The following is a 25,908-nucleotide window of genomic DNA, read 5'->3' on the forward strand; positions in this document are numbered from 1 at the left end:
AATGACATTTCTTTTTATTTTCTCTATCTGCTCATGCTAATAACATCATCTTTGTCTGCAAGGGAAATAACAAAAATGTTCCCAACATCTTTCAATATGTGCGGAAAGTTCTTTTGCATCCCTAAATAATAATATATTCAATCTATTTCCTGTACTGTCCCTGCCTTATGGTACAATTGTGTTGCTGCTATGTAGCCTATGTTGAGTTTTGTGTGATATTCTCCTGTTCTGCATACTTTCATTCCTTTTGTAATTTTCTTAATTGGTATTTTGTGATACAGATATTTACAGCTATAAACCACTCTTCATTTATTTCTGCACTGTGCTTTAATACTGTCCGACCAGACACTGCCCCCTGCTGGTACACTGACGTAACGACGTCGAGCAATGACATCACTGCGTCCTCCGTTGCTAGGTTATGCTTCCGGAAGGACCAAACCCACGACGACGTCGTTTAACGCGTTTTGAGACACTTCTTGCTTTAAAAAAAATAAATTGCAATTAAGTTGCAATTTAATTCATCGCGTGTGTATATGTCATCAATTTCACAACAACTACGACTTTTATTGTGAAGAGTAGTTTGACCGCGGTGGGCGTCTCATCACCGTTGTGCAGCTTTACGACGCTGGGGATCAATTAATAAATGGAACGCCGACATGGATGCATCTTATTTGATGTAAACCGAAGCTAACGATGATGCCGACAAAGCTGTCCCCGTGTTCCGCCAGCTGAACGGCAGGCCGGTGAGATTGCATCACTGACCGGGTGATGTCCGCCCTGCAGCCTCTGCTGCAGTCCTGGGAGGAGGATCCAGCAGCCTGCTAACAGAGCCAGCTCCGGCTAGCTGATGCTGATGACTGGCCGTTTCCTGACATTGATTTGCAGGTAGGGCACTGTAGCTGCACACGTTGTACTCTATTGAATCCTATCTGTTTGTGTCTATCTGTTTACCTGTTGTTTCTGTGCTCCACCCTGGTGGGAGGCATCATGGCCGGTAAGGTGAAGTGGGTGACAGATATTGAGAAATCGGTGCTCATCAACAACTTTGAGAAGAGGGAATGGGTTCAAGTGACAGAAAACGACGACTGGAATTTCTACTGGTGAGTTAACACCTTATCCTCACTCCATGTGACTCTTTACTCCATGAACACTATGCTCTGCGAGCCCCATACACAGTATGCTGTGTGAGAAGTACTCCTGTTCTTGGCTTATGAAGAAGTAACAATAACACAATGTACAATACAAGCAAAGGTCATGCATTTAAAATCCTACGTGAATGTAAAAACCAGTGACTAAAGCAGTCCAATGACTGGAGTGGAGTGAAAAGTACATATGCCTCTGAAATGTGGTATAGTAGAAGTATTAAGTAGCATAAAATGAAAGTATTCTGGTAAAATACAAGTACGTATACACGTATTTCTTGGCTCCAGACTCCTCAGATCACCATAATGCAGGTTTGATTGTACCCACGTGTAGGATGAGCATCCAGACCATCAGGAATGTGTTCAGCGTGGACACCGGCTACCGTCTGTCAGATGACCAGATGGTTAACCACTTCCCCAACCACTACGAGCTGACCAGGAAGGACCTGATGATCAAGAACATCAAACGCTACCGCAAGGAGCTGGAGAAGGAAGGCAGTCCGCTGGCAGAGAAGGACGAGAACGGGAAATACAATTACCTAGGTGTCCATTAGAGGGATGATGATTGTAGAAATTCACTCATTCGTTCCCCATACAAAGTGATATATATATATATATATATATATATATATATATATATGTTTATGTATTTGTTTCTATGTTTCTAGATTTTGTCCCTGTGACGTTCATGCTCCCCGCCGATTATAATCTCTTTGTGGAGGAGTACCGCAAGAACCCGTCCAGCACCTGGATCATGAAGCCCTGCGGGAAGGCTCAGGGCAAAGGCATCTTCCTCATCAACAAACTGTCCCAGATCAAGAAGTGGTCCAGAGACAGCCGCACCTCCACGTGAGTTACCGTGAGGTTACTCTTTATATAGATTTGCATGGTGCCGTATATATATATATATATATATATATATATATATATATATATATATATATATATATATATATAATTCTCTTTTACTTATTCTCTTTTAGTAAAAAATAAAAAGCTTAACACTTTTAAATGTCATTGCCCACGATGACCAGTATAATCCATTGGATGAGCGTTTCATTCCCAGGTAAACATCCAGATCTGGTAATGATGGTTTTTTTTGTCAGAGGTTTGTGATTTTTGCTTTTCAGGTTTGTAGCAGCGTCTAGTGGCAAGGAGGCCTACGTGATCTCCCTGTACATCGACAACCCTCTGCTGATAGGAGGGAAGAAGTTTGACCTGCGTCTCTACGTTCTGGTGACAACATATCGGCCTCTGAAATGCTACATGTAAGCCCTGAATATATATAGGAAGTATTGTTATTACCACCATTTAGAAGTAATGAATTATCATCTTCATGCGACAGAAGATGGATGGTTTGTTTTAGCGTTTGGCCCTCATCAAACCGCTACAACGTGTTTGTCGTGATTGATTCACTCAGAAAAGATTTTGGTACAAAATCAATACCGCTTAAGTTACTTTCATTTTATTCTGTTATTGAACTTGCTTAAGTGTCTAGAGTTGCAACAAGTAGCAGATTTATTGATTCGCTGGAACGTAAATGAATTGGCAATTGAGATTTGAATGCTTCTCTTTGTAATATGTTATCTTTTGGTTTTGGGCTGTTGGTAGAATTCAACAAACTATTTGAACACCTCTGGGGAATTGAAACAGGCATTTTCCACTATTTTCTGATCAGTTATAAGTGATTAATAGAGAAAATAGCAGGCGGCTTAATCACTAATGACAATAACCGTTTGTGGTTTGATCGTCAGGTACAAGCTCGGCTTCTGTAGGTTCTGCACAGTCAAGTACACGCCCAGCACCAGTGAGCTGGACAACATGTTTGTTCACCTCACTAATGTGGCCATCCAAAGACATGGGGTAAGTCTGTATCTTGTCTGGTGGTCAAAGCTGACCTGTGCAAACTTTTTGCAACAAAACTCCATGCAAACTCCCCCCCCAAAAGTGTGAAAAATGTAGTTTGACTTTGTACCGTTTTACTGCAGGATGACTACAACCACGTCCACGGAGGCAAGTGGACGGTCAGTAACCTCCGGTTGTACCTAGAGAGCACCAGAGGGAAGGAGGTGACCAGCCGACTGTTCGACCAGATCCACTGGATCGTGGTGCAGTCACTGAAGGCCGTGGCTGTAAGTAGACATGAGGACTTCAAGGATCCAAAAATCACATGTTTCGGAAATATGTGACAATTTCTCCTACATGCATAACTCATAAGATATGTATACTGTGAAAACAGATCTTTTTACTCCCAATACATTGATATTTAGGCTGATCATTGTTCCCAGACTTGACTACATTTCAGAGGAGGAATATGTTGTGAACAGCTGGTGAATACAGCCAGTAGAGATTGTGACTCCTCGTCTCCCTTTTGATGGCACAGCTGGAAGATCTGGTTGAAATTCGTCTGAAAAGAGTAGTTTATAAGTGTTTCAACCCACAGTGTACCCGTGGAAAAAGGTTCCACGGGTACACTGTGGGTGGTTGAAAACCCACCGCTCCACACATGTTGCAGACTCCAGTCATTGTGTTACTACTTTGTTCCTGTTGAGCCTTTTTTTTATTTTTTTTTATTTTAGCGTTCAGTAATGGTGGTTAGCACTTTTCAACACACACCTGTGCAAACCACCTCCATGTGGGGATTTCTTTTTGTTTTGAGCTCACTCAACTCGATTCACACTTCCCTTTCTTACTAATAAAATCTGACTCATTTCCCCTCTCTGGCCTCGACACACACACACACACACACACACACACACACACACACACACACACACACACACACACACACTGGTTACTTTGTGTTTCCTCTGGTATATTTTTACTCCGTTCACTCACACCATTTTCTGCTGAATCATTCTCTGTTGCAGCATCTAATATGAAATAAAAAAAATCCCCACAATGAGCAACAATAGTAGGTCGATTCCTCTTCCTAATTCAGCCTCTCTGTTTTCTCTCTCCCAGCCTGTGATGAACAATGACAAGCACTGTTTTGAGTGTTACGGGTATGACATCATCATTGATGACAAGCTCAAGCCGTGGCTCATTGAGGTGAGTAATCTAACAGAGGTTATTGCACGCATACACACCTACAATTCCCATAAAATGGTTTGAATTTACGAAAAGTTAAGCTCTGCTGTTTCAGAACATCTTGTTTTTTCTTCACCTTGTTCCCGTTGCGTACTTTGCCAAACCCCAAAAAACACTAAACATGCTCACACACTGACTCCGCCTTCTTTTTCCTTCAGTGTTAAGCAACTTCAAATGCCCCCGAGGTTGATCTTTGTGTGTCTGTGTTTGGACGTGTGCTTCTCAGTATTCAAATGTGTGCTGAAGGTGTGTCTTTAACCCATTCAGGGCGTTATTCCAGCTGAAACGCGTCGTTGTTTTCAAACTGAGTCTGCACCAAGTAGTACAGGCTGTTTGCCGGCTTGTCTTTAGCTCAAAATAAGATGCCTCTGTTTTAACATTGGAAATATTGTGCTTGTCATGCGGCCGTCGTATTTTACTGCACTCACTTTGACCGACGCGCATTGAGTTGCTGGGTTTCCAGGTTAGGCCTGAACTATTTCTGGTGCAACAGAAACCAATCTGATCTATTTCAGGCGACGTGAAGTTGACCCTTTAAGTGAGGGACTGAAAAAAATATGTGCCACATTCTGCAAGGAATGCTTTGTTCAATATCCCTGCAAGTGTGCATGCAAGCAGCCAACTGTCATTAACAGGCAGTGCGTAACAAAAAAGTGAGAAGCTGAACTCTTTACTCAAGGGATTAAGTGTGTGTGTGTGTGTGTGTGTGTGTGTGTGTGTGTGTGTGTGTGTGTGTGTGTGTGTGTGTGTGTGTGTGTGTGTGTGTGTGTGTGTGTGTGTGCTTCATCGCTGGCCGCTCGTTCTTCTTCGTTGAATGTGTGTTTACTGTCTTTGTCTGTGTCACTCTCAGGTCAATGCCTCTCCCTCGCTGACCTCCAGCACCGCCAACGACCGCATCCTGAAGTACAACCTCATCAACGACACGCTCAACATCGTCACGCCCAACGGGGACATCCCGGACTGCCGCTGGAATCGCAGTCCGCCCCGAGAGGCGCTGGGCAACTATCAAGTCCTGTGAGTGGCGTTAAAATCTATATTCAGACAAACTCGGCGACCTCGCTGCAGCTCAGACGCGAGACATCCTTAGGTCGCAGGTTCAAATCCGGCTCAGAGGAGTGGCTTTTCACTGTGCGTTGTGCAATATACTGTTCTACAGCATTTGTAATAAGTTCATATTTCACTGATGAGGTTTGTGATACAGTATGGTAGGAAAGTGAGTAACTCAGGATTAGGGATTTCGCTCTGACGTAGATAAAGTGTGGTTAGACTATGACAGCGTAATCGGGTTATAACGGTTAAAATAAGATCATAGAGTTGGGGGGGGTAATATTCTGAGAAAAAATTCACAGATTTGGAGATTATAAAATCCTAAATATATGACCATTTAGAAACATTTAGAAATCTATATCGGAAAAAAATTCAGTGCAGATTTTGTCGGTGAATGCTTATGTGCCCTTCGATAGCTCAGTTGGTAGAGCGGAGGACTGTAGTGGTGACATCAGGGATCCTTAGGTCGCTGGTTCAAATCCGGCTCGAAGGAGTGACTTTTGAATTTGCAGCTGGGAGTGCAACAAACGGCAGTACGGCGATATTCTGATTATATCTGTAAACACATACCTGCACAGCAACAGTAGAACTGAGGAGGGAATGTATACAGTGAAAATGTGCTGTTGACAACAAAGTTCACGTGATATTTCTATGTGAGGTTACAACATCAGGTGATGAACAGATGGTAAAGACAGTAAAGATAGCAGGTGTCTATCTTGGGTAATGTGTGCTTTGGCACCTTGTTTAAATATGACTTCTATGTAAAAACAACCAGAGGGAGGAAATTACTACGTTACTCTCCGACTCGACTGACTCTGACTCCCTTCTCTACACCGAGGGTAGTGTGTTAGGTGTTTATTAATGATTCATTCTGAACAGGAAACAGGAATGCATTTTGCTACTGTTGCAAACAGAGCGGAGGACGGCAGTGGATGTAGCAGATTTAGCTGTTATCACAGGAAACTAGTTCCAATCCGGTTTGAAGGAATAACTTTTAATCATATAGTCTCTCTGTCTTCACATGGGACAATATCGGTGCTTTGTAGTGTTAGTATTTATTTATTTTTTTTGGCACAGATTTTCCTGATATAAAACTCATTGAATAATTGACACTGTGTAAACAAGGCGCTAAAGCACACACTGCCTTCACTGTTGTGTTCATAATGGATTACCAACTGTTGGACGACCACTCTCACGCCGTGTTGATCCTTGAGACTGGAGTATCGAGTTCAGAATGACTTCGAGGCTCTATGGACCTCCGGTTCATTGCCGTAAAAAGACACGCATATTGTATGTACCTGTTGGTCGACAGCTTGTAACATTAAGGTTATGCTGCTAAAACCTGCTCATTGTAACTAATGCAGAATGAACACAGTACATCTATTAATAACTGAACTAGTGTTCACATCATGTTGAGTAGGAATAATCACAGTTTTTTTTTAAATACTTAAAAGGCACTCCTTCGAGCCGGATTTGAACCAGCGACCTAAGGATATCTTGCATAGACACTACAGTCCTCCGCTCTACCAACTGAGCTATCGAAGGGTTGTGAGTTACCCGTCGTAATGTGGGTTTACCAGGGTGGTATTGTTTGAGTAAAGCCCCTTGTTTATATAATCCATAGTCCATGTGAAGGCAAAGAGCAGGGCCAGCAGGAGGTCCCTCACCCGTATATATATATATATGTATTCCTCCGTCTCTGATTCCCTCTGTGTGTCAGCAGGTACGACGAGGAGCAGGCGCAGAGTGAGAATGCCGAGCGTGACCTGCGGAGCCGCTCGGGTCAGTCCCTGGGGTCTAAGGGCACCAAGGGGAGTGCAGGCGTTCGACCCGTTGCCGCCACCTGGAAGTGAGGTGACACTGCAGACTCCTAATGACTTCCCTGTCTCCACATTTCACTGACTGAGTTCACAAAGGGCGACAACTCTGCTGCTGGAGGGGAGGGGGGAAAAAAAATCAACAATGTGGTCATATTTGGGGAGTTTAAAGGCCGGAGTTTGTCTCTGTTTGTATGGAATGAGTAACTAAAAATGTAGACATTATGTTGGTGGTGTCAATAAACTCCACAGCAGTTCCCACCCCCAGCCGAAGCTCCCTATGAGGAAAGAAACTTCCCAAAAAAAAAAAATGGATGACACCTCGGGAGAGGACATTCTAAAAGAGGATCCCTGTCCTTGGATGGCTAGAGCTGCCAAAATGGCAACTACACAAATGAAAAGAAAGTTGTACGTCGTATACGTCAATAGGATTGAAAATCCACCGTGATCGAGAAGGATTACAACGACCTGAACTATGCATGATTACCGAGTCCTGACGCTTTGACTAGACCAACCACACAGGTGCTATAAAGAAGGAGCTCTGTGAGACAAAGTGGTTTGTAAAAAAGAAGATAGAGGAACAAGAGATCTCACTAACAGAAGGGTATAAAGATATAATATACTGATAGGCAGAATTTACAGTACTAAATGTGTATAGACCGCAAAATAGAATTTCATCTTTTTTTTTGTATGTTTATTATCAATATGCATATTCATTCATTATGATTGATTGTATTCAGCGCTGAAGCCCATTGTACCTCATTACTTTATTTTTGCTTGAATAAAATAATAATTATGTTGCATTTTGAGTTGGACCGCTGACCTCATATCTGCTGCTCATCTAGAATCTTAAATACTAACATGTGTTGGGAATGTGTGCATTCTTAGCTGTCAGCCGAAATATTGAAACGCCGATGAGTTAACATCTATATAAGGGGCGTCTTTTGTCTATGGAGAAAACAACCAGATTGTGATTAAATCAAGCTCTTGATGCTGACACAACATTGTCCTGACTCCGATGAATACATCAAATTGCTGTTTCTTGATGTGAAATGACAAACTCTGAGCTGTCCACTGATGGTTATGGCTTCTTTATTGTGGTTATAGCAGCTTTTGTTGTGTACATGACATGGAGCTTTTCTGTTTTTGGCTTCTTTTTATGAGAAGTGCATTGATGCCTTTTAGTTTGTGTCTACCTTTTAAATAAAATATCTATATTGGTGCTGCCTTGACAATAAATAAATGCTCATTTTAGAGTGAGTAGATGTGTTTTTGTGGTTTCAGTGAGCTGGTTCTTTACATTTTTACAGAATTGTGTTATTTAAAGCATCTTTAAAGTGTTTACATTCCAGTTAAGAGAAAAATTTGATCTAATTTGTGGACAGTTCTCATCTAACTTCACATGAAGCAAAAATAGCAATGTAGATATTATGTTATATCTCTATACAGATTATAGAATTAGTTCACGGCTTCTGCGTAACTAAAGAGACTATATTTGCAGGGGGTTCATTATGAGAAACATAGTCTGAATTTGTGTCATTAAAATGTGCTTGATATTTTATTACATGGGGAAACAATCTATCCTAGAGCTCCACTGTAGTTGCCCTAGAAGCCTCTCTAGGGCCCCTGGAGGGCCCCAGACCTCATAGCGGGAACCAGGGTGCCTCATGATAAAGTAACCAGAACAACTTTTTTTAAGGGATGTGACGTCAGACAGCCGCGCCTCTCCCTAGTTTGCATGATAAAGCTAGCGAGTCTGCAATATTGCAAGGGCGGAAGTTAGGTGAATGAAAATACAAGTGGGTTTTGGCACGCGCTGTGACACTTTGGTGCCTCTATTGCTAAGACAAAATTTAACCTAATTATGTATTATTATTATTGGAATTAATTTGATGTCATATGTTGGCTACATAAAATATATTTGTCATTTTATCTGCATAGTACGTTTACTTTTGTTTTCACCCTTTCGCTGCTGGTCTTATTTTGAAAAGGTGAACCGGATGCTCCGTGCCGTGCTACATCTAACTGACTGTGGTGTCAGTCAGTCGGTCGATGGTGCTGCTGCTGCGGAGCAGAAAAACGGGCGAAAAGATTTGGGGTATTGACACCACCAAGAGAATTTAACTCTTCACTTAAACACAACCCGTCCACGGGAATAAACCGGTGCCAGGTGAGCTTAAACAAAGACTTTTACGTGTTACCGGTTAACTTTTTAACCAAGGGGGTTTGTGGGTAATTCGCCAACATTTGAGCTGACGTCAGGGGGCTAACTTTAAAGTTAAGGAGGATGGTACTGTGGTCAACGTTTTACACGATTTAAGTTAGTAAAATACACGACTGAGGTAAGTCAGTGACTTATGTTGTATTAGGTTATAAGATACAAGTTAAACTAGTTCGCCATTGACTGTCTGTATCAGAGAGACTAGTGTTTCATTGCCTGGAGTGATAAAGGGCGGGGCAGGGTTTCGCAAGTAAAGATAACCTCCTGGTCGATGTCATATCATCCTGCATGCTATGCCCACAATATTACATACGTTTATATAATTTCCTATGGAGAGAGATGGCTCAGTTCCTGCTGCTGCGTGCTCAGTCCAGCCAGTGGATTTTAAATTGCGCAGTGCCAACTTGCTGCCAAGTTCAGTCCTGACTCCTGGTACTTCTGCACATTTCACCCAAAGTTACGTGTGCAGAAGTATGTGTTAGGTTTCTCATTGGAGTGGCTGTAATGTTGGGATCATTTACAGAAGTCAACACGAGGTTATTAATCACTTGGAGCAGGAAGTAGGGAGCTTGGCCTATCTTCTGAGTGTGACAGCCAGTACTCATGACATTGTCATGAATCAGTGGGAGTTGACAGTCATGCAGCTGAGTATTTAGACATGCTTAGTGACTGCAAGGTTTTATATGTGGTTTGTGTTTGTTGGGGGATTATTGTTGTCAGGGTGAAGCAGTAGTGAAAGCTCTGTGGTTCCCTTTTATTTTTCTGGGGGGGGGCCATGTGAAGTGATCGCTCTGCTCCTTCACAGAACCAAGCTAAACTTAGAGAGGGTATCCCAATTTAGGCTGAAGGCTCTGCTCTTCCATTTCGAGGGATCTTTATTGGTGTATTATCCAAGAGAACACACACACACACACACACACACACACACACACACACACACACACACACACACACACACACACACACACACAAAGCAGCTAAAAGGATATGAGCCATTGTCCAGCAGAATTGAGTCATATGAGTGAACATCAACTACATCCACCATAGCGAGACTCAAAGAAAGCAGGAGTAGAGAGAACTGCTGTATGTGCACACATACAGTATAGAAGAACACACCATAATAGGTCACAGGGCTAGCAGATGACTTTTGTTCATGGCACTTTCCTGAAAAGTCTGCAGCTTTAAATGCATCACATGAGGCTCTGCGTGCAGGACCGGGGCTTCCACAGGAAAAAGTGCACAATTTGCCCGTCGGTGACATCAGGATCTCCCCTTCCCTGTCATGTAATACCGAATTTCCCTCTATTATGTTCCTCTCTATGCTGCTGGCGTGTCCAGTGGAAAATGCTTGAAAGTGTGGAACAAATGCCATTGTCCCCCCGCCCCCTGACCGTGAAGCAAAGGGGTTTCTGAGCGACCGGACCGGTCAGTTATGGCGAGGCCACAAGTGGACCAGCGGTGTTGATGGACCAGCGGTTTCATTGTCTCCGTCAGGGATCTCTATAAAAGCTGCAGTGAGTTACCGAGAGGTTTGAAAGGCTGTCAGATCAGCAGTCCCGTGCAGCTGTTGAGCTCACACGAGAAAGGAGGGCAGAGGTGAATGACTGACGGGGAAAGAAAATCAAGGTTGTGACCTGCGACTGCCACGGAAACTTTTGACCTCCAAAGCTTGTGTGCAACCAGAGAGGAAGAAGCAAAGGAATGGTCGTATTTTCTCTCCCTCTCACAGCCCAGTTGGGATTTAGCAACGTCCTGCTGGGAAAGTGCAATATTGAAGGGATAGATCAGCTCAGCCGCAGAGCTGAGCTGTGAGGTATTGCAGTTGCTTTATGCAACAAAGGAAGGAAATGGAAGCTAACACCAAAAAAATATCACCCCCTGCTTAGATAAGCAAGTTTCATGCGATTAAGACATTGGCAAAGAGTATTTTTAAAGCGTGCTTGTTATGTAATCGCACCCTCAATCCCCACGATTCGCTCTTGTACTGATGATTGTGAGTTGAGTGTTGCTGTGTCTTCTTTTTTTTTTCTTTCTTTAATTTGAAGTAATGGTTTGTAAACGAGACATTTTAAGCCACACATAATTTTTGACTTTCTCGATTTTTTTTTTTTTTTTTGAACTGGTGCGTTCTCCTTTTAGACAGAACCTGTGAGCGCTGTTGGTTCTCGTTTACACTAACAATCACGGAGACGCGGCTGAACCTCGGGATAACTCCACACACACCGTGCACACGTTCCCCCTCTCCAGCAGGTACCGATTAGGAGGCCGGCCAGATTCAGGCAGAACGAAAACTCGTTGAGATTGTGTGACATTATTCCGTCCTTGCTATATTCTGCTGATAAGCGTTTGGTCTGAAGTGACCCGCCTCAATCACTGCAGTTTAAATAACACGACCTCCCACATCTTTAATGAGTCAAATGTGCTCAAAAATAATGATGGAATTGATATATAATCAGTGTGCAGTCTGTTACAAAATACCTCTGAGGTTGGTTTTCCTGGCGCTCTGATAATATTCCACTCACTAAACACACTTCAGGGCAGGTATGCATGTGCCTGTCGGTTGTGTATACTCTCATCTCTGCTGTTGTTTCCTGCTCCTCAGCCATGACACCAGAGCACTCTGAGAAACATAAACACGGGGTGAATAGACACAGTCTAGTCTGCTGGTGGTTTGTGTGAGAAAGAGTATGCTCTCGTTCACACAAGGGTCTATTGTGCCCCGCCGTCTTTTCCCGACATTTTGCATATTCGGTCGCGTCTTCTTCACCCATCCTCCGACGTTCCCTTTTCCTCGCTGGTGGTTGTAGAAGTTCGTCGGCCTCTCGTGCCGACGTCTAAACAGCGTAGCAGAGGAAGCTTTCGTGTCCTTTTTTAAGTAACACACCCGATCATCTGTGGCCTCAGCTGGTCACATGCAGCTGTCGCTCTGAATCATCGCTCACAAATGAACAATCTACGGATATTTGTGAACCCTACTTCTACTTTTTAAAAGACTTTAAACTGCCTCATCTGTGGCAAATTTTGGATGCAATTTTGTGAAATGATTTGTGAGCCGCTTCAGACATGGCAGCGTTGAGGAATGCATTCGTTCGCTTCTATCTTCAGGCTGTCGTCTGCAGCCACATTCCAGCATGCTCAGTGCTTTTACTTATCGGACTTCAGTGGATATCATTGTTGTGTTTGATTACATAATCACTAAGCCTGTAATCTAAGAAGCCCTGTTCAAGTCTCTGCGGCCTTGATGAAATCATGCATTTGTCATTAAGACAGTTGTTTGATGTTCTTGTCAATTTCTGATGATTTAAAAACCCCAACGTCAGATGGAAATGTGTCCATCTGCCATTCCCGACAAAACGCCCTCATTCCCATGTGTTTCTTTTGGTTGTGCATAGTAGCACACAGTGTTGGGTTTCCAGTGTTCTCCTGTCGAGTGACAGATTAGGTGGACTTCAGACCTGGCCTTAGTCAACAGCATTGTTTACAGTTGTGGGTCAAGCCGCGTTCAATTGTTTAACACATTCCCCGCGTCCTGCAGAGCCGAGGGTGTCCAGACGGCTGTTCCTGTTTGCTGTTGATTACATCAGGCCTGGGAAATAGCTTCTGTGATAAAAGGGAATTCCAAAATGAAAAGATCTTTGGGCTACGGAAAGCCATTTTCCATTAATATCTATGCGCGTGTCCTTATGTTTTGATCGTACATTCCGCTGGTAGAGCCGCTTGATTTAATAAAACCAAAATATATGGAGGTTTGTGCTCAGCAGCGTCGGACGACGTGTTGCCATGTTTAGAGCAGATATTTGTGTCCCTCGTGTGTCCCTCTCTTGTGCTGCAGCAGTGATCGGTGAATGAAGAATGTGGACAGCTGGTGGGGGAAATGCCAAAGGGACAAGATGACGAGACTGGGCTGGATAGTGTGTGTGATGCTGACAAATATATTTATTAGTGCATTAATATTGTTATTAATGCTTGTGAGGGTTCTGAAGCAACACGCATCTCTGGACTCACTGTGTGTGTGTGTGTGTGTGTGTGTGTGTGTGTGTGTGTGTGTGTGTGTGTGTGTGTGTGTGTGTGTGTGTGTGTGTCTCTGTTTGACTGACCTGATTGCAAAGTACAAACACAGTTAAAGGGAGGATTGTTCCCAAGCTAGCAGTGACCACAATACTGCCCTCTGTCCAAGTCCTGCCCTGGAGGGCACGGACCACGGATCACTGACCATTGGCCAACACACACACACACACACACACTCTTTCTCACACACACACACACACACACACACACACACACACACACACACACACACACACACACACCAGCCATCATCCTCTCGCTGTCTCGCTCAGCTCATAAAGGTCTTGTGTGTTCACACTCGGCACATCGTGTGTGCTCCGATCACAAGGGGACAGCTCCACATTAGAGATGAGTGTTCATTAGCTATGACTGATGATTGAATGAGTGTAACTGACTGACTATCAGGCTAGTCTAGAGAATAACAAGTGATGAAGGTTGGACCAAGATGAGTCCCGAAAATATTATCTTAACAGAAAGATCAAAAACACATTTAATGTCCATACATTTTACATTGTTTTATTATTATTATTATTATTATTATTACATTACTTTACCATATCTTTGTCACAACTCTTTAATATCCAACTTAAGGGTTCCTTATCAAATCTGGTTGTTTATATTATGAGTTTATGTTAAATTTAAGCCCCGAATCCATCATTTAGTCTGTTCATTGTGTCAAAGACTGACAGATGAGCGTCACTATTGAATTCAAATGCATTTCCCTCCTACTAGTGGTCGCAATTTCCTCAGAGGTGCAATTAAATGCGAGCCGGAAAGTACAAATCCGATCTTGAGCAGGTCACTTGAGATGCATTTCAGACGAGTTGCTGATGCTGGGAATCCACAGCAGTCTGTCTCAGCTGTGCGTGACCACAATCTGAATATATATATATATGTATATTTGTGTATATATATATATGTGTGTGTGTGTGTGTGTGTGTGTGTGTGTGTGTGTGTGTGTGTGTGTGTGTGTGTGTGTGTGTGTGTGTGTGTGTGTGTGTGTGTGTGTGTGTGTGTATATATATATATGTATGTGTGTGTGTGTGTGTATATATATATATATATATATATATGTATGTATATATATATATATATATATATATATATATATATATATATATATATATATATATATATATATATATATATATATATATATAGCTATGAGATAGTAGATCTGAACAGGGCCAGTCAGGCTGTAGAGGAGATGCTCCAGGCTGACGGAGGAGAGGAAGAGGATGGAGGGGATGAATAAAGGGAGCCTGTTGAGTTTTGAAGCGATGGCTGTGAGGAGAGTAACAGAGGAGCGTCTGTGGAACCCGTCTGAAGGAAACGGAAGCTGCCCACTGTGTGCTTCTTCTTCTTCTTCACACTTTCTTTAGCTCAGACTCTGTGCTGCCAGCAACCACTGTGGTTCAGTTGGTCGTGTGTTGAGGGTTGTGAGGTTATAGAAATGAATGGGGGGAAGAAAAAAAAAAACCACCTGCTGCTTAGATTATCAAACCAGATCACACACTTCAACTTCCCCTTCCATTTCTTTCTGTATTACTCCTCTGAACTGTTTCTTTTCTTGGGCACCGTATTATTCACCCTCTTATCAATGTGTGAGGAATGGTGCTGTGACTGAATGACCTTGTTTAACGTGATTAAAAAAAATATGTTTCCCTTCCTCTTTGCAGAATTTGTTCAATAACTCAACGGTCTCTAATATTAGCTCCTTCCATGCTATATTTGAGAAGCTTACCCTGCAAAAAAGAAATCGGATAAATTACTAAAACTATGAATTGTTTATCAATTATTAACTTGATTCATTTTCTCTCTCTTAAACATAAAAAGAAATAACTATTCATGATATTATCTTTTTTTTTTTATAGCTTGAATATCTGATGTAGTATCCGAGCTAAGAGGGTGTTTTTTGTTTTCATGTGTTTTTCCAGGCCCCACACTCTGAGTGTTACTGAGGGCAGCAGCGATGTCGGGCTCCTACGATGAATCCATGACCGATGTCTCCAGTGATAGCTTCTGGGAGGTGAGACATGAATTCCTTCACACCATCTTCCCCTAAATCCTGGGTCATTATTCTTCTTTCATGATTTTTTTTTTTTCTTTCTTTCTTTTTTTTTTTTTTCTGTCCGCCGCTGGTTTTCAGGTTGGTAACTACAAACGATCGGTGAAGCGGGTAGACGATGGCAATCGGCTCTGTAACGATCTGATGAGCTGTCTTCATGAGCGGGCGCGTATTGAAAAGTCTTACGCACAGCAGCTTACAGAATGGGGGAAGCGCTGGCGGCAACTCATAGAAAAAGGTATTTGGCGTCATTGGGGGGGGGGGGGACGGATGTATTTTCCCATAATTCCCGAAAGCGTGACTGTCGCAGACCCTGACTGGTAAATGTCTCGTCCCTCAGGCCCTCAGTATGGCACGTTGGAGCGGGCGTGGTCCGCTCTGTGCACGGAGGCGGAGAAGGTGAGCGAGCTCCACATGGAGGTGAAATCGGCACTGATGGGAGAAGACTACGAGAAGCTGAAGAACTGGCAGAGAGACTCCTACCACAAACAGATGATCGGCGGCTACAAAGAGACCAAAGAGGCTGACGACGGCTTCCGTAAGGCTCAGAAACCCTGGGCAAAGAAACTCAAAGAGGTGTGGCTCTCAAACTCAACAGGAACTCGCTGGATACCAAATAGTATAATGTTTTAATCTACACACAGCTGAGCAGCCACCACAAGCAAGTCCTTTTTCAAGTCACTGATTACAGCCATGACAATCAATTTGACCCTTCAGTTCACATGATTACATATTACTGACTCGCTAGCTATTGTTTTCCCTCCATGACTACCTGCTTGCTAAACGGCAACAGAGCCGAACCACAGTCGCAACCTCTTGATATTGAACAACAAGCCGTTGCCCAACGTTAGCCATCTTGTGCTAAGATGGCGGCCAGTAACTGTGTCCTGTAGTTCTTTTGACTGCCAGTAGAAGGGAAGGAAACACCGAGGGACTACAGGGACACGTCTTAGTTTCAAAATCAGGTCAATGTATTTCCCACTACTTTCATTTTGGAAGCCTGTTTTACTCGGCGGCACGCACATGCCTTTCTGTTTCTGTGCACGCATTTTAAGAACGTGCACACCCAAGTGTTTGTCTGCTCAAAGCCACAAAGACGTTTCGCAACCTCCAGGCTCCTTGCCCCCACTTCCTGTGTGTGTGTGTGTGTGTGTGTGTGTGTGTGTGTGTGTGTGTGTGTGTGTGTGTGTGTGTGTGTGTGTGTGTGTGTGTGTGTGTGTGTGTGTGTGTGAGATGTCAGCAGGGGGTGGCGACATCCTGGCCTTGTCATTGAGCGGCGACAGAACAATGCAGTTCTGTAGCCCGAGTGGTTTATTGATTGAGCAGACATACGGGGGGACAAGTGGGTCGAGGGCAGAGAGGAAATCAGGCTAATTAACTGGTCTAGAGAGTGAGCAGCTGACAGGGGTGACAGGGGCAGTATGTCAATAATAGACACATGCATTCTAAACGGGATACGGTATTCAACTCATGGTCCTCATGGGTTCTATTGGATTGACACCCAACCGCCTGCTATATTAAATTAGGGAGGCTACTTATGACCTCATGTTTGGGGTCACGTGACTGCTCTGGCCTCGGCCCAAATTACACCGGCCACAGCCCGAGACACTCCTCAGACAAAACCGCAATAGATGGGTTTGCATCCATAATTCATATCTGTTCGGAGTTTAAATATAAACAAAGAGATAGAGTAGATGAGTGGTTGAATGCATCACATATCTAACTTTATCAGGCACCAGTGTTTCCATGCTGCCTCCCTCACACGAGTTGGTTTTTATGTATGAAGTGTTATTCATTAATTCCGGAGCCTCAAATAACAAATCCGTTTCTCTTGGTAGGATATTAGTTGTAATGATTCCTAAAAATGACGACTGACACACATTTAGGTGTGTTAATCAACCTTATTAACAAAGAGAAAGTCAAGTCACATTTGGTTTGCTCCGAGTTACCCTTTAAAAGACTGGCGCTGTCGCCTGTATTTTAATCTATCCATTGACTCTACAGATGGAGACAATGAAGAAGTCTTACCACTCTGCCTGTAAAGAAGAGAAGCTGGCAGCCAGCAGGGAGACCAACAGCAAACTGGAGAGCAACAACAACCCCGAGGCCCAAAAGAAGCTCCAGGAGAAGCTGGAGAAGAGTCAGCAGGAGGCGCAGAAGGTAGGGCTACCTTTTGGAAACAGACGAGGTCGAGTGTCGAGCTTGTGTTTTTATTGTGTTTGAATTGTCACCTCGTTCCTCCCCTTTTCTCCCAGACTAAAGAACGCTATCAGAAATCCCTGGAGGAACTCGACAAGTTGACCCCTCAGTATATGGAGAACATGGAGCAGGTGTTTGAGCAGTGGCAGCAGTTTGAAGACAAACGAATCTGCTTCTTCAGAGAGCTGCTGCTGGAGGTGAAACAGCACCTGGATCTCTCGACCAATCACAGGTCAGACACGGGACAGTCAACGTTGGTTGCTCTTCTCCAATCATATAATGTCTGAATGCGTACGTGGAGCAGCTCATGAACAAAGCTGTTAGAGATGCTTCTCACCTAGAAATAAAATGTACACTATTGTTTCCATAGATTCCAGACGATCTACCACACGCTGGAAGACACGGTCTCTGCTACTGATGCTGAAGATGACCTGAAATGGTTCCGGTCCAATCACGGCCCCGGCATGCCAATGAACTGGCCCCAGTTTGAGGTATTACAACCTGGATTCATACAAATACAAGAGCAGAAGAAAAGAGAAGGAAGGCTAAATGTTTGTTAGAGAAGAAATGGAGGCGAACCATCTGGACTGGTCTCTCAATAGGTTCCCAAAAGGGTTTTTCTAAGTCACAGATCCATGAACACACATTAGGCCATGGTCCCTCACTTTTAATTAATCCAGTCTTAAAGACCCCTGGTGCTCTCCCAGGCCCACCTGTAGGAACCGCCAGTAAAGAGAGCGGTGGAAATGGACTAATACTGCTGAAAATACGTCATGGGTGGTGTTGCAATAGCTTTTTACAATGTTAGACGTAGCCCAAGCCGGAGTTAATGCCCAGTGTCATTTTTTTGTCATTGACGTATGCCGTTTGGCAGCAGGGCGGGAAGTGAATCTTTCTGAGGAATTTGCTTCATGGCATCTTCCCAACATGATGTGAAATAAGAAGAATAGGACGCGAAAGCTTGATGCGCTTGCAATGCTACAATTTCTAGTTCTTTTGAGTGCTGTCGAAGGCGTTGGCTGTTAGGATGGGGCGCCTCAATCCACTTCCATCATTACCAGGCTGTTTGTCTTTCTGAGTAAAGCTCGGTTTTAGAAGGTCTTTTCTGTGACACGATACACAAAAATGAGGCTCCAACTTGATCGGTATCCAAATATTCTGCAAGCCACTGACTCTTTAGCTCATGTTGTTTGATAAAGAAGCAATTCCTAGAATAATTTGCTGTTCCAAGTCATTTCTACGTTCACAAACTAACGTTTCTACAGCTTTAGGCGCAGTGTGGTCCACTTTAACCCTTTTCCACACCTACTTCCCTTTCCTCATGTCTGACAGAATTTGGACTGGTCCCATCCTCGCTCCTTTAGAAGAAGGACAATTTTAGTGAGTTCTGCATGGGAGGGCTGTTCTTTTTCACAGCAGCCGTGGGGGGGGGGGGGGGGGCACTTGGTACATGCAGACACCACATGGCTGTCCACAGCATTGTCCCCACCAATGTATATTGACGTATCCTCCTCTGTTCCCTTTACACACCTTTTCCTGCATATCAGAACTTCTAGAATCACTCTTTACCACTATTACCACAGCTCAGACTCTGCTCTTTCCGACCCGTGAACGCTGACCCGTCTGTGGCCCTTCCAGTCTTCCTTCTGTCCATGTGAACCCTGCAGTACGTCACAGATGCCACCGTGGCTCAGCGACGTCTCAGGGAACATGAGCCAGACAGGAAGACCTCCTGATCTTTAAAGGTTCGAGTCACACTTGCTCCAACGCAAGATTGAGATCACGATCATGTGATTTATCCTGGAAAGTTCTACTGGAAATAAAAGTCTAGGAATGAAACCAGTCCTTTGTGGGCCAAAAGAATAAAATATATGTATACAAATCTTTCTTTTCTATAACTGTGTTGCCGTTATGGCTGGTTGGCCTCTGGTGGAGGGGAGACTCCTTGGTGCTGTGTTTCTTTCAACAGGTGATGGATTCTGTACATGGTTGTGTGTCTCATCTTATCAGGCCTACACTGCTGTATAAGCACTCATCATGCATGTACAGTTTACTGTGTGTGTGTGTGTGTGTGTGTGTGTGTGTGTGTGTGTGTGTGTGTGTAGTGCTGTGTACATGCCTGTGACTTCATCTCCCCCTTTTTCTAGCTTTGAAGGCATGTTTTCAACCAAACAGTAATACTTGACTCTAATGTGTCTCTCTCTCTCTCTCTCTCTCTCTCTCTCTCTCTCTCTCTCTCTCTCTCTCTCTCTCTCTCTCTCTCTCCCCCTCCCTCCCTCCCAGGACTGGTCCATAGACCTGAACCGAACCCTCAGCAGACGAGAAAAGAAAAAGCCATCAGAAGGCGTCACACTGACAGGCATCAGTTCAACTGGGTCAGACCAGCCTGTTCAGCCTGCCAAGACCAGCAGCAGGTAGATATCTGATCAGATATTTCTGTCTCTAACAAACACACAGTTAACTGAGCGAGCGTTCATTACGCAGACACGCACACACACACACACACACACACACACACACACACACACACACACTCACTCCCTGTCTTCCTCATCCAAACTCCCCACATCAGAGATCATCCAGCGCACCACACATGGCGTTTTCCTCTTCAGGAATGCTTGTAAAGCGTCACATGAGGGAAGCTCCGGGAGTGACGTCTAGGTGCACAGCCGTCTCTGTGGCAACAGTAAACATTTTGTCACAGTTTGTTGGGAAAGAATTCACCCCTGCGAGACTCAAGTCTGCTGGTACATAGTTGAAAGCGAGCCAGAAAAAGTAATGTGGAAATACATCACTCTCTCACACACACACACACACACACACACACACACACACACACACACACACACACACACACACACACACACACACACACACACACACACACACACACACACACACACACACACACGCAGAGAGATTTTTATAGCATGAATATTACTGGGAAGTTCAAAGAAGGCCGGTTTAGTGAAACTTGGATTTGGCAAGTGTGCGATTTAAAGAGAAAGAAAGTTGAACATGTTTTCATGAGAGAAAAAGAGGAATTCACAGGCTTGTTTGAGACTTAAGCATTGAGAATAAGAGTGCTCTGCGAAGGGTTTAGAGTCTCTCCGTGTTTGATTGGCAGTCTTTAATAGCACGATGTAATCTTTTTAAGAGGAGATAAGAGAAGAACTTAGTTGTCCCTGTGGTGAAATCTGTCTCTAGTGTTGTGGCAACAGCACCAAGGCCATAACAGTGGTTCATAGAAACGAAAACAAACACCCGATTAGATACAAACTTCTCATGCGTCCATCATCACGGTGGAAAAGGAACTGTTTCCAAAAAGGAAACAGTTTTGCATAGATGAGCAAGTTGCCGAGTGTGTTAAACGTATTGTTCCGAATTTAAAGCGAGGTTAGTCGTGATTATCCTGTCCCGTGTTCTGGCAACTCTCCCCTTAATCAGACTTCGGTAGGAAGGTGTGTGTGCGTGTGTGTGTGTGTGTGTGTGTGTGTGGAGGATTCAGAGAGCACTGAGGAGTGTGTAGAGGAGTCAACAGAGGGAGTGTCAGGCACGGGAAGCATCTGACCCCTGAACTTGAGACTGTTGACTTGACTCTCCCCTCCATCCAGCATTTACAGCACATTGTTTTCTGTCATTTCCTTCATAATGATTGGGTGTGACTGTAGCTTAAGTAGTTTATTATCAGCATGATTGAAAAACAAGCCCTCATTCGTGTCACATATTTGCCTTTTTTTTTTTTTTTTGATGATCTGAAGCTTCAATGACAAAGATTTTAAACACCCACCGGATAAGACGGTAGTACAGAATACATTGAATCGTAGTTCTAAAGGTTTTGTTTGTTGACTGGAACCATCCAAAGTTACATTGTGCCAGACGGTGTTTGGTGTAACAACTCCTCGGGCTCAACTCAAGAGAACATGGCTGTGCAAACAAAGGCGTTTCACATTTCTCCGCTTCACACACTCTAGAGCCAACAGATAGCCAGAGCTGTTCATGGTCCAGTAACTCGGTAAACAGGGAGTAGAAACCCCGTGCTTCCTCTGATGCAGGTGGAGGGCCGTTGCAAGGCTTGTTCCTCGATGCAGAAAGTGACAATAGGAGGAAGTAAACGGCCGTCATGTGACTGCTTCAGAGACATTCAGCACCTACACGAACCAGAGCAGACGATTAAGTGTTTGATGTGGCGCTAAGAAAGTGTCTCATTGATGTTTTTATAGCTTTGTAATAATTAGGATTTTTTTAAAAACATTTTTAGTACAAGCAGTGGCACTCAAGTCAAAACAAGCAAAGCCGATTGTACAACCTTGTTTATGTTACTCAGGTTCATTATTACATCGAAATACAATCATTTCTGGGTCGTCTATCGAGTGAAACAAAGCCACACTTTACTGTTCACTAAGCTCCTTGGCTCCTTGGTGAAGCCCACTACTGTAGGAAGTACACTCGTTAGCCGGGTGTGCTAACATGCGCAGCGTACGTTTAAGCATGTCTGCAGGCCGTGTGTGTGTGTCTGTCTGTGTGTCTGTCTGTGTGTGTGCAATGCAACAACCGATCTCTCACTGTGTCCCATGCTGTCAGCCTGACTGTGCCCACTAGCACAGCGCCAGTGGGCTCAAACCCCTTTGATGAAGAAGACGAAGAAGATGAGGAGGAGGAGGAGGAAGAGGAGGAGACGACGACGACGGCCGTGGAGCAGCAGACCACAGTCAACAACATCAGTGTGAATAAAGAGGAAATAAAAACGTTGGTGAACAGAAGAGAAAACACTCCCGAACAACCTCCCCTGCCACTTTTTTTTTCTAATTTCTATCTTTGTCGTCACGGAATCGCCGATCGCTCCGCGTCTCTTTTTTTTCGCGCCGTTTCCTTGTCTCGGTTCCTTTTGATCCCTCCTTCCTTTTACGTCCCTCTCTCCTCCCTCAGGTGGCAGTTTGTTGTGTTGCTCTGCATGGTCGCTGGAACGCTGGCACACAACGCCGATATGTGTCTGTCCCTGTCTCTTCTTACAGTGCCGTGTCTTGCAGAACACTACATGTCATGCACATGCCTCTGCTGTGGGAAATGTCTTACAGTCAGATCTGAATATGGACACACTTAGACACAATTGCATGAAAATGTACATGCTGTATAACTTCAGATTAAGTGTACATAAAACCAGTTTCTCTATTCTAGACACTGGGGACAGGTCTGACTGTAAATACTTTATACATGTGCTGGTGTGTGTTTATTGTTTTTTCATCTTATAACATTGTCAGAGCCAAGTTCTTTCCAGTGTTTAGGTGGCTCCCTCTGTTGGCCGTTCGGGTTAAACTCCAATCATGCATTCACAACTCTTGATTCGTCTTGCTTGGTCTCATGTTTGCTGTATTTTTCTGTGCCTCTTCATGCGTGGTCATGTTGTTTTGTTGCATTGTGTGCGCTCTCACTTGAAGCTGTTGATCTTAAAGTGGCATCAAAGAGACTTTGTCATGCCGCCCGAACCGAACGCTTGCTTTGTAGCGCCGATGCCGAAAGTAAGCATGTTTTTTTTTTTTTGCACTAAATGGAAATGGAGTTTTCAGGATGAATCACAAAGCTGCCCCTGGACCTTGAAATGCACTTTTGGCTTTTTGTGTGTTCGACTTAACTTTACTTGGTGTTGTATTTATTTTTCTCGCTTTTTCTAACTTTTGAATTTTGGTCCCTGCTTCCGTCTGGCATGCTGGATTGTCCCGTCGATGCATAAAGGCCCTGAGATAAACATAAAAAAAAAAAATACATTTTTCTAAGTGGCTCTTTTGTGCGTCCGTCCAGTGCGAGCAGTACGGAGAAGACTCCGGACTGGTCGGATGAAGACACGGGTACGGGTGGTAACCCCTTCTCCACCAACGGTGACGGGAATCCATTCGAAGACGAGCCGGCTTCTCCGGTCCTATCTGTGGCTGTCAGAGCCCTCTATGACTACGAAGGACAGGAGCAGGACGAGCTGACATTCAAAGCAGGTACGTGGTGCGAAAGACTCCAAAATTCAGAGACTACAAAAAAAAAAGAGCAAATGTTTTGACAAGTCTGCCACATCCCAGTAGGGTTTTTGTAATACAAATATTCATCCCTTCCTCCTCCTCCTCCTCCTCCTCCTCCCTCCAGGGGAAGAACTAACCAAACTTCGAGAAGAAGATGACCAGGGTTGGTGCAAAGGCCGGCTTAAGGATGGAAAAACCGGCCTTTATCCTGCTAACTATGTGGAAGACATCCAGTAATACATTATCACAAATTAACAAATGTGAAGAAAGAAGAAAGTTTGTTGCGAATCGAAACTCTGCCTTATTATTTTTTTTTAAGCCTTTTTCTGCCCGTCAGTGAAGACCGGACTGGTGTTGGAGAAGGACGGAGAAGGAGAAGTTTCAGATTATTAAAGGACCACTTGAGATGTTACTTTTCACAGATCGACTGTTTCGATGGAAATTAACAACAAGTTTCCAGATGATTCCACGCGAAGAAGATCACGGAGACAGATCGCTGTCAGTGTTAGATATGTTATGTTACTTAGAATCCCATTTACGCTGTTACAAAAATAATAGCCTCTCAAGTATATATTAGATGAAAATTAAATTTATGTGTGAATTTATATATATTGTTTAAACGAAACACTGGGATGACACGGACAAATCGTCTTGCGATGTTACATGCAGCCTTAATATGCAAGCCACTATGGGTTCTTTAAGGGAGATGAGCCTTTTATAAACATGATTATCTATTTTAGGTTTGAACCCATTTCTACCTGCTAGAATCCAGTCCATAACTGTTAATTGTTAGATTTTTTTGATTTTTTCTTGACAAAGTAGGCCCTTGTGTTGAGATTAGTGTGACAGGTTTGACCTGATGTTTTTTTTTAATTTGTGCTTAAATTGTTCATTCCTTTTCAGGGTTCTGTATTTTAAGAAGGAATGATCAAATCAATTAGAGCCTTATGCTGATGGGTTGGTTCCTGTAGTCATTGCAATTGAATGTACATTCACTGATTGTATTTTATCACTTTTGATTGTTCAGTTTCGCTGATGTTAGGTTATTTCTTGTTCTGACCCATTAACCCCCAGAACAAACTGTCCTGAAGCTCCTCACAAAACAATCTCTGTTCTTTCTGTCAATTGTAGATTGTAATACTTTATGGGTTATTATTTTTCATCCAACACTGAAAGTTTTTCACAAACATTTATCACACTTGAATATGTTGTAATTTCTCTTACTTCTTGTTAAATGTCAAGTTATGGGAGAATATTTTAAGTGTTTTTTTTTGGGGGGGGGGAATATATTACAATTTATAAGCAATAAAACCGCAGACAAGTGTGGCATTACATAGATGCATGTAAATAGCCTGGATGAAAAATATTAGAAGAAATTAAGCATCGATATCACATGATATGTAGTTTGAAATTGATTGTTAATTTATGATGCCACAAGTGCTTTTGTTCTACTCGTGTTAGAATGATGTGACTGAGAATTAGTTTGTATGGTAATTGTATGTTTTATGGCAAATATCCTTTGAATCTGTTATTTTGATATATTTGTAAATATGATTATTTTTCCCATCACAGAGGGCCATATTCATTGAATTAATCAACAAATATGTGAATAATTGTTTCCCTTAGTAGCAATGATATGAATGGATCTACCTGATTTAATCACCTGAATATATATGTTTGAATCAAGTATTTTTGTAGGCTTGTATTTTCTGCAAGCTCTAAATTAGTTGCCCAGTGTATCGATGACATAATTGGAAAAAAAAAGAAGCAATTTGATGCCTTTAACTGCAGCACAAGAAGATTAATTCTGTTATCTATAATAACGGTGAGAAAGGAGACATTTGCCATGTTTTCAGGGCATGCTGACGTCAAAACGCAGCAACAGCTGTACTTGCACAGTAAGGTTTGTAAATGTTGTCCCACGACATAATAAATGAATTTATTGGAAAGATATATTTTGCCTTTGTCTTTAAACTTCAGCTTATGATGTTGAGGTATTTACTGGATGTAAAAAGAGCTCCTTTTTATATTTGTGTGTTAAGAGAAAACAAGTTAATTTTGGATATAATTAATTTAACACTAGTCACTAGTAGTTCAGTTGTACAGTTATTTTGTTTGTAGAGTGCCCAACTCGTGAAGACTCTTATACTTTTTCATATTAGTGTCACATATTTTGGCAATAATTAGTTACCAAAGTTACCAAAAAAATTACCGTAAGAAGAATGTATTTTGGTGCAAGATCACGTTC

The 25,908-nt window shown here is 43.1% G+C and overlaps 2 protein-coding genes and 2 non-coding genes across 6 annotated transcripts; 3 read left to right on the forward strand and 1 right to left on the reverse strand.

The window, feature by feature from the left end:
• The first annotated feature begins 453 nt into the window (after positions 1-453).
• On the forward strand, positions 454-7,682 carry ttll1 (tubulin tyrosine ligase-like family, member 1). Its single transcript, XM_068717355.1, has 10 exons — positions 454-885; positions 983-1,100; positions 1,477-1,685; positions 1,811-1,991; positions 2,273-2,410; positions 2,897-3,005; positions 3,131-3,274; positions 4,107-4,193; positions 5,083-5,246; positions 7,003-7,682. Exons 2-10 carry the CDS (start codon positions 988-990, stop codon positions 7,130-7,132), a joined length of 1,275 nt encoding a protein of 424 aa, XP_068573456.1. The 5' UTR covers positions 454-885; positions 983-987; the 3' UTR covers positions 7,133-7,682.
• trnay-gua (transfer RNA tyrosine (anticodon GUA)) lies at positions 5,686-5,772 on the forward strand. Its single transcript is given in 2 exon segments — positions 5,686-5,722; positions 5,737-5,772. It is a non-coding gene; the product is annotated as a tRNA-Tyr (tRNA).
• On the reverse strand, positions 6,738-6,824 carry trnay-gua (transfer RNA tyrosine (anticodon GUA)). Its single transcript is given in 2 exon segments — positions 6,738-6,773; positions 6,788-6,824. It is a non-coding gene; the product is annotated as a tRNA-Tyr (tRNA).
• A 1,454-nt stretch (positions 7,683-9,136) lies between the features above and the next one.
• On the forward strand, positions 9,137-25,613 carry pacsin2 (protein kinase C and casein kinase substrate in neurons 2). Of its 3 annotated transcripts, XM_068717357.1 has the most exons (11): positions 9,137-9,266; positions 15,323-15,414; positions 15,535-15,691; positions 15,794-16,029; positions 17,458-17,613; positions 17,709-17,884; positions 18,023-18,143; positions 19,936-20,066; positions 22,237-22,401; positions 23,452-23,639; positions 23,785-25,613. In XM_068717357.1, exons 2-11 carry the CDS (start codon positions 15,358-15,360, stop codon positions 23,895-23,897), a joined length of 1,500 nt encoding a protein of 499 aa, XP_068573458.1. In that variant the 5' UTR covers positions 9,137-9,266; positions 15,323-15,357; the 3' UTR covers positions 23,898-25,613. The 3 variants fall into 3 exon arrangements, with proteins under 3 accessions (XP_068573458.1, XP_068573459.1, XP_068573457.1); XM_068717358.1 differs by lacking the exon at positions 22,237-22,401; XM_068717356.1 differs by lacking the exon at positions 23,785-25,613 and having other exon boundaries at positions 22,237-23,482.
• Positions 25,614-25,908: the final 295 nt, after the last annotated feature.

Source organism: Cebidichthys violaceus, unplaced genomic scaffold (genome assembly GCF_023349555.1).
Source record: "Cebidichthys violaceus isolate CVI_PGR_0920_01 unplaced genomic scaffold, fCebVio1.0.p SCAF_21, whole genome shotgun sequence".
In the NCBI taxonomy this organism is placed as follows: Eukaryota; Metazoa; Chordata; class Actinopteri; order Perciformes; family Stichaeidae; genus Cebidichthys; species Cebidichthys violaceus.